The following is a 7,119-nucleotide window of genomic DNA, read 5'->3' as shown; positions in this document are numbered from 1 at the left end:
CTGGAAATATTTGCATTCAGGCCTGGAAAAGTTTAAATGTTACATTGGATTTCACCATATAACTTCCTTCATATGCAGTAAATATCACTCCAATTCTAAGACTATTATGTCTCATGCAATGCAAAAATAGAAAAATACAAGAATGTAGCATGGCTTTCAATAGCTGCTTTAAAAAAAGAGAACTGTTTTTTTAATTGTAACAGCTAGTGCACTGGACAATTATCTTTATGTACTGTAAACTACATTTACAAATAGGTTTTCTTTAATATGACAACTTTGGAAAGAGCTACTGTAAGTTAAATCTGAATGGTTCTACTGTAAAGTGTTACTGAACAAAATACATTACTTATCAATGCTTATGTAAGCATTCCTCCAATACCTTTTTCAACACATGAATAACTGTTTTGATAGTTAATTTGTTTGTAAGTTACAACCTAAAAAGGTGAACATTTTTATAAAACTATATACCATTTTTCTTCACTGAATTCATTGAACAGATCAAAACTGTAAATGTATTGGTTTGTAATTGATTACACATTGTGATACTGCCTTTACACTTGGTTCAGAGCAAACCTGAATACTTGGCACATCCCTTTATTTAAATAAATTTTGTATCTACTGAAAACACTCCCCAAACACCTTCTTCAGCTAGAAATACAATGTGCATCTTTCAATACAGTAGCTGCCCTGTCAGGTCACAGCCAAAACAGAGGATTTAACCAAAACCAAGCAACACATTCTGCTAAAAAGGCGAGGTATGGTATCCAGTCCACGTGGTAAGAGAGTTAATGACTAGTGTTCTTTCTGACATTTGTTATACTTTTCTAACAACAAAAGGAAAATTGTTTCTATATTGCTCTGTACCTGGATTTTTTACTGAAGACTGGAATGCTGAAATGTTTTATTTTTATTATTTTAAATCCGTTAAAGTAAGAACGTTTCATTGTCTATAAATATAGGTTACTATAAAGCAGACATAGCTTGAACTATTTAATTACATTTTTTTCAATTTATTTCCCCCCCACATTGACTTGGAATTGCTCTTTGTCTGGATTTTGTACCGAGCAGACTGGAATGTTGAGTTATTTAATTTTTATTTTTATATAAAGTGGAATCGAAAAAAATATGGACATTGTGCTACAACAAGTCTCTTGCCAGTGGACCGCATTCCCCAATCTTCCCAATACTAGGCGGAAGGCTTTTTTCGCTTGAAATTGTTCTGTATGATTTTGGACCGAACTGCTGTTTATGTTTAGTACAATTTTTGTTTGTATATTGCGACTACTGCACTGAAGTAAATGACCCCTGAGACACACTTCAAAACAGGTAGGCCAGGCATCTCTTTTTAACAATTTAATGTAAAGCGTGTGAATATGTGAATTGGAATGTTTTTTAGTAATACTTGACCATATACAATGAACTGAAAGGCATATTATATTCATTACTTAATATACCTGACTGTATGTTAGATTGGCATGTAAAAATAAGACTTGTGGCAATGTTTGGGAGGTTTATGTACAGTAGTATGTAGAGGAGAGTATTGTCTGATGTTGGATTCGAGTACTGAAGCAATATATTTTTCAAATCCCACTCTTATTTAATACGGTATTAAATAAGAGGTCACAGGTTTTTCTGACTGGCTCCAGGTGGGTTTCAGCAAAAACAGTTTCGTCCCAAAAGCCCATTGCTGGCCAGTAAAGCCTATTGTTCGAGTACTACACAATGCTGCCATTATCTTTAAAGACTAGTTTTCAGTTCTATCTATCAAAATGACAGATCGAAAAAAGAACATGTTTTTCATCTTTTATCTCCTCCTCTTTGTGTTTGCATTGTGAATTCAAAACTCCAAATATAATTCGTGAACACTGTTGTAATCTAACACACGAGCAGACCTGATCTATTTTTGAAGTACAAAATGTCATTTTGAGTTCAGCTCTACCAACCGATTCCCTCAGAAAGTTAGACATGGATCAACTGAAATATTCAAGCCTTAGGACTAATCTCCCCCCCACCCCCCCCCAATCCGCCATCAATTTCACATGAAGGGACAATCATGAAGATTATAACATAATTAACATTTTGGGTAATTGCCAATCATTCCTACATTTAATTAACCTTAATTAAGTAAAAGCCAACTCCTTTGGGGCTTTGTTTCTGCAACGTCACATAATGGGGTCAGCTCGCTTGCTTTAAATAAACCGGTGTCGTGGGAAATAAGTTGACCAGGAAAAAAGTTGATCGCGCAAGCGCAGCAAGGCAAAAATAGACAAAAGTAAGGCAGGGCTACAGTTTGATTAAAGGGGAGGTTCACTGCATGGCTTTTTATTTTTATCTGGCCGTTTTATTTACTAGACTGTGTAAGTTGGTGCGTGTTCGTGCCACTGTCTTTTCGTATGAACTTTAAAATGTGTGATCGACGGCTCTTTATACGGTAAAATGTATTAAATCCCTGTCTTTTTATGTTTCTATGACATCGTTGTCAATCAGATGTAGTTTATGTGTGATCGCAGAGATTTATTTATATATTAAATTATTTTAAAAGTCCAAATGTTGTCAATCTTTAATCAAAATTAAAATGTTTCCTGTAATATAATCTGATGACATGCTGCATCCATCATATTAGTATGACAAGATCGTATTTTTATATTTTAATATTAGTATAGCTGTAACTTTACTACAGTTTAGACGAGGCAAAACCACTGCCAGTTAAAAAAAATGAATAGTACATACAGTACCTTGATTTGTCTGCATGCCTTATGTTTATTTGAAAAAGGTTCTAGGTGTGGGGTTGTGGTTTTTAAATTGGGATAGGGTGAAGAAAATTAACCACAAATAGCCAGACGAAAGTTTTTTTTTTAGAAAGGAATTGTCGTGTACTCAGGTTGGGAATTTAAAAAAATCTCTCATGTTGTTTGCACACAATACATTAACATAAATGCCATATTCTTCGTAAATGTGACAATTGTATTCCTTGCAGTAATATATAGTATTACTAAGGTATAAGATTTGCACTATGTTAAAAAAAAAAAAAAAAATAATAGAAAAAGGACCCTGTCAAATCCTCTTGATAGGACAAATACAGAAATGAAAAACGTATGCCATGGTAGATATGATTGCTCGTTATGTCTTACATGGTTGTTACACTACAGGAATTTATAATGAGATATAAAAAAAGACATATATAATGAGGAAGAGACATACTGTATATATGTGTATATCTACATGATTTTAAATCGTGATAATTCACTTTAATTAAATATACTGTATCTCTTTCTCGTTATATGTCTTATTGGTTGTTGCACTACAGGGATTTACCATTTTAAAATTATGCTGATATAGAGTAGCCTACATATACTGTATGATCTCTCTCACAACACAAAATCTTGGTTGGTATTGAACGGTTTAGCAAAGTCGTTAACTCTTTAGTTTTTGATTAATGAATGTATTGTTTCTTCCCACACTTGTAATTGAAATACATACACTATGATAACCAGTCTCCTGTTAGTTTTCTGTCCTAATTATACAAAGTACTGTATGTAAAAATAAATGATATAAATGATAAATAATAATACTGTATAAGCAACGTTTTTCAAGTACATCGTGTGATTGATGTGCACCGTGGCCTAGTTAGTAATCGCAGCATGGAGCTTAATTTTTTCCAGGATTGAAACTCATGCTTTAACTTTTGGACAATCGCTCGCATACCTGCTGTCCATACTGTAGTGCTTCCCAAAACAAAAACACCTCCAGAAATGCAAAATAACGTCAATACGTAAAACATTTTGCTAGTTAACGTTTGTTACACAAACAGAAATACACAATCAGAAATGTACAATCATACAATTAATTTTAAATTATTTATTTGCTGCTAATATATATATTACAGCGATATCACATTCCCTTATCTAGCGTAATACTGTCGAATATATCCGATCTACATGTTAATGTAAATTATACGTACAAAAGTCATTTTAAATTATGCATTTTTTTAAGCTAATATATCGGATCTAAAGCGATATTCACATCATCTTATCTAGCAGCATACTGCCGAATAAATCCGATCTACTAAATTGATACAATACTTACAACATTAATTTAAAATTATTTATTGTTCATTAATATATCCGATCTACTTATTTCCTGGCTCGATCTACATATTTCCTAGCCTAAGCTCGTTTACATTAGAAACAATGGAACCTCCCCTTTAAATTCTAGAGCTTGATCTACTTTTTTCTTGGGACACCGGTTTATAAAACTGAAACCTAAGGTTAAGGTTACGATTCTGTCACAGAGGTCACGGAAATCGTGAATTTGAAAGCCAGTGAAATCTTGGAAATGGATGTAAAAACACTTTTGATTAGGCACTTTCTTTATTTCCTTTAAAAATGCAGTATGTCATGCATTGAAAATACAAATCTGCAAGTATCTGTAAATTGCACATAGCATGTACGTGTAGCTACAAGATAGAAGCAAGCATGTAAAATCGGCAACAGCTAAAATCCCCCCCCCCCCCCCAAAAAAAAATGGGGGTCAGCTGTTTTCTGTAAAGACAGAAGAACAAATACATTGGAGAACAGAAGTTTACCAGCTTACAGAGGCTTTCTTTACAACATGCTGTTTGTTTCAGAATTGTGGAAAACTATTAAAAGCCTGGTTCATACAGTGCTTCTTTTGCAGGTAATACATCAGGCGCAGACATCTAAAAGCTGTGCAGCTTCACTATTGCTGGATGGGACGCATCGTGTCACAGACCTTTTGACTGTGCAAAGTGGTCACAGCTGTTGTTCATACTTTAAATACACACTGCATTCGTGAAATTGGATACATTTACATTTAAGTAGATGTGCCGTGTTTGCACTTCTGAAAAAGAGGATTAAAAAGATTAAATCTAAAGCAACGTCATTGGTACATCCGTCCTCTCAACCAACAGAGAACCCGGAACGGAGAATTTCAAACTGTATACAGAGAGTCGCGGGTATGTGACAGTGAGAGATATTTTAGGTATTTTAGAATGACAGATGAAATGTTTGACAATCTGTGAAGGCTGTACACCTTTCCAAAAAGGATGCACGTCGCAAGATTGTAGATTACGTAACTGACTTTTTGCACAGGGTCGGAAGACCATCGACTCCGACCAGAAATTATGTCCGAGTCTGAAGTATGTACTGCAAGTTTTGTACTCAAGTAACATTTTAAACTGGCCAGTAGTCAAAAGCAATAGTCTTTATATTATTGGTTTCGGTGTATTTTTTAAAATCTCGTGTGTATGTTGATGTAGCTAAAATTATATTATTTGATGATCTTTCCGTGAATTCTTGTTTTTTTGCCACCCCTCACCCATGAAATGTGCTAAAAATTACGGTGCCAAAATCGTAGCCTTACCTACGGTTAACAGTCCCTAAAGAAAAACTCGACTCGTTCACTTCATCCATGCCTGTGAAAGTAAAGTGAAGACGCAGCCTACCTTAGCAGCGGCCGTGGTGGAAGAGTTGGCCATGCGGTTGGCTCCCAGGTCATTACTCGCTGTGGTGCAGGCGATGGCTGCTGGAGTGGGGAGCAGAGAGGGGATGACTGGCAATGGCAGCAGACCAGGCCGGTTATTGCTGTTGATGCTGCTGCAGTTGCTGGTGCTGTTGCAGTTGCTGTTGATCCCGTTTATGGCCACACACCGTTCCCTTCGATCCCACCCACTACGATAATCTCTCTCAAAGCGGTTGTGGTGCCGAGACATTGCCAGGGAGCACTCTTCTTCTCAGAGGAAACTGGAGCCTGCCTGAAATACAAAACGACCAAAACGTCAAGTCGCTAAACTGATGCACAACTTCAGGTGGTTCTGTTAAACTGCTTGTGGTGTTTGATGAAAAGAATTTGTAGCCTGCATATGTGACGAGGATATTTAGGTAACTGTTCTTCCTTTGTCTGAAATAACTTCAACCATATACAATTACAGTAAAACATTTATTTTTTTAAATTATAGATTAGGATTTTTACTGAAAACGAGAACATTTCAGTTGATCAAATGCTGACATAGCATACCCCATAGCATTATCTATTTTTTGTCAACATGCCAGTGCCCCTATATCATAATTAGAGCTACAGAACAGATACCCTGGAAAACCTACGCCGATTATAAAGCAGGTTACCACGGGTCAGACAACTGCAACATAGAAAGGCGCTGCTCACACTAACAATCTGCAGTTGCACAGTCTAATCATTATGAAGTCATGTACATTTTTCCATTCAAAACCTTCAGCTACAAGTGCCTGTTTTGAGACCCCTTTCATTTAACTGTGGCACAGTCTACATTTTCACTTTTTCCCCCCACTTCGCAATGCGTTTTGTTAATAGCTATTGGGCATGGGACAAGCCAATTTAAAACCTGTCGCTGCTCGATTTCAGATTGCAGTATCCTTGTCTTTAAAAAAAACAAAAATGCACAATGGTCGCTTTTATAAATCCACCCTGCGTAGGCAGGTGGAATATTCTAAATGCCAGTTTGGCAGCTTTCCAGAAAGGAGTTTAATATTAATATTTCTGTGTCACCTTCCTACAGCTGCAAATGCAAACATACATTTTCTACAGCCCATGCAAATTTACAAAGACAGACATACTGTAAGCTTTTCTAAACTTTTCCTTCCTCTCCATTTTTGTATTAATTCAAATATTCAAAATCCTAAAAGGTATAGACAATGTCAACCCAGGGGACTTCTTTGACCTGAAAAAAGAAACAAGGACCAGGGGTCACAAATGGAGATTAGATAAAGGGGTATTCAGAACAGAAAATAGAAAGCACTTTTTTTACACAGAGAATTGTGAGGGTCTGGAACCAACTCCCCAGTAATGTTGTTGAAGCTGACACCCTGGGATCCTTCAAAAAGCTGCTTGATGAGATTCTGGGATCAATAAGCTACTAACAACCAAACGAGCAAGATGGGCTGAATGGCCTCCTCTCGTTTGTAAACTTTCTTATGTTCTTTCTTATGTTCTTAAAATATATAAAAAGCATCTTGTTACAACTGAATCTAATTAAAAGACAGCAAACACTGAACTAAGCTTGATTTTGTTCCTCCCAAATTACTGATTCAAGTCATGCTTCTTTTTTTCTGTGCAACTCTGTAC

At 35.9% G+C, this 7,119-nt stretch overlaps 1 protein-coding gene across 3 annotated transcripts in view; it reads right to left on the bottom strand.

Moving 5' to 3' along the window:
* LOC117402546 (kelch-like protein 29) overlaps positions 1-7,119 on the bottom strand; it is a 164,841-nt gene that overhangs the window by 107,445 nt on the left and 50,277 nt on the right. For all 3 annotated transcript variants that reach the window (XM_034003804.3, XM_034003805.3, XM_034003806.3), the window contains exon 2: positions 5,465-5,773. In XM_034003804.3, coding sequence (XP_033859695.2) covers positions 5,465-5,731 — 267 coding nt within the window. In that variant the 5' untranslated portion in view covers positions 5,732-5,773. The remainder of the gene's footprint in view (positions 1-5,464; positions 5,774-7,119) is intronic.

This window comes from Acipenser ruthenus, chromosome 5, assembly GCF_902713425.1.
Source record: "Acipenser ruthenus chromosome 5, fAciRut3.2 maternal haplotype, whole genome shotgun sequence".
In the NCBI taxonomy this organism is placed as follows: domain Eukaryota; kingdom Metazoa; phylum Chordata; class Actinopteri; order Acipenseriformes; family Acipenseridae; genus Acipenser; species Acipenser ruthenus.
This window is presented reverse-complemented; position numbering and strand designations above follow the sequence as displayed.